At 39.1% G+C, this 1746-nt stretch overlaps 1 protein-coding gene across 1 annotated transcript; it reads left to right on the forward strand.

Annotated features, from left to right (window-relative positions):
• Positions 1-273: 273 nt before the first annotated feature.
• Positions 274-683, forward strand: LOC132538176 (large ribosomal subunit protein eL22-like). Its single transcript, XM_060190757.1, is given in 2 exon segments — positions 274-571; positions 574-683. Coding segments are annotated over 2 exon segments (408 nt in total).
• The last annotated feature ends 1063 nt before the right edge of the window (positions 684-1746 follow it).

Genomic DNA, 1746 nt, shown 5'->3' on the forward strand with positions numbered 1-1746 from the left:
TAGAGGGCATTTGAAAAATAGTTTTCCTCTGGCTCTAATCCAGACTTGATCAACAGATTCTGTAATTTGGGGGTGTGGGGGTGGGGCTTAGGAAAGAAATCAAGATTTCACACATGTGCAATGCCACTACTGAGTGGCCTCTACAAGTCAATTTTTGTTTGTTTGTTTGTTTGTTTGTTTATTATAGAAGGAGATACCACAGCTCCCCAGATACTGTCTATGGTGCTCCCTTGTGGGGCTCAAACCCAGAGCCTTGTGCATGATAAGAAATGCATGCCACTTTTCTGCCTCCACTGCCACCATGGCACCTGTGGAAAAAAAAAAAAAAAACTTGTGGTGAAAGGGGACAAAAAACAGAAGCAGGTTCTGAAGTTCACCCTTGATTGCACACACCCTGTTGAAAATGGAATCATTAATGCGGCCAATTTTGAGCAGTTTCTTCAGGAAAGAACCAAAATGAATGGCAAAGCTGGGAATCTCGGTGGTGGAGTTGTAACCATTGAACAGAGCAAGAGCAAGATCACTGTGACTGCTGAGGCACCTTTCTCCAAAAAGTATTTGAAATTTCTCACCAAAAATATTTGAAGAAGAATAATTGATGTGATTGGTTCCAAGTAGTTGCTAACAGCAAAGAGAGCTATGAATTGTATTACTTCCAGATTGAAGAGGAAGATGAAGATTAGTGTTCTTTTATCTGGAATGTTTTGTATGAGTTCTTGAATAAAACATGGAAACCAAAAAGAGAAAGAAAGAAAGAAAGAAAGAAAGAAAGAAAGAAAGAAAGAAAAAGAAATACATGCCACTGAGTGAGTTATCTCCCATGCAAGTTCTGCAAATTTTCAAAATGCATCCAGAATCAAGGACCAAATTTGCTGCCTATAGCTCTCAGTATCAGACTGAGGTTTAAAATAAGAGGATATCTTCAGAACTGGCCAGGAAATCCTGTCACAGTTGCCTAAGCATTCAGATCCTCAGACATTCATGCTCAGGAGGGAAGTAGATGGATAAAGTAAAGTTTAAAGGAACTCATGCTGTGCTCACTGGTAAATAGAATAAAATGCAATAAACAGAAAACAATGTTCCATGCCTGGCCATGATAGATTGGGGGGCTCATGGTAGAACCTGAAACAGGAGGGGAAAAAGACCCAGTGAAATGATTCAGAACCAGACCAGTTAGGGGCACACCTGGTTGACTGCACACATTAATGTGCAAGGAGAAGAATGCATCACAAGCTATGAAGCATGTCTGTAGGTGTCTCTCTTCCTCTCCCTCTCTGTCTACCCTTCCTCTCTCAGTTTCTCTCCATCCTATCTAATAATACAAAATAATAATAAAATAAAATAAGAAAGGAGAGAAGAAAGAGGGAAAAAATGACTACTGGGAGCAGTGAATTCATAATGCCAGCACCAAGCCCCAATAATAATTCTGGTGACGAGGAAGAAAGAAAGAAAGAAAGAAAGAAAGAAAGAAAGAAAGAAAGAAAGAAAGAAAGAAAGAGAGAAAGAAAGAAAGAAAGAGAGAGAGAGAAAAGGAAGAAAGAAAGAAAGAAAGAAAAAGAAAGAAAGAAAGAAAGAAAGAAAGAAAGAAAGAAAGAAAGAAAGGGATTTAGAACCAACCTATCCTAGTAGACATGGGGAAAATATAGTGGCCCAGTGAGTGAACTAACTGTACCTTTTTTTTTCTATAACACTGGGCTTTCAGGCTGAATATCTGAGAGAGTGTGGGGAGTGAAAAAGAGAGAGAGA

Source organism: Erinaceus europaeus, chromosome 4 (genome assembly GCF_950295315.1).
Source record: "Erinaceus europaeus chromosome 4, mEriEur2.1, whole genome shotgun sequence".
Classification (NCBI taxonomy): Eukaryota; Metazoa; Chordata; class Mammalia; order Eulipotyphla; family Erinaceidae; genus Erinaceus; species Erinaceus europaeus.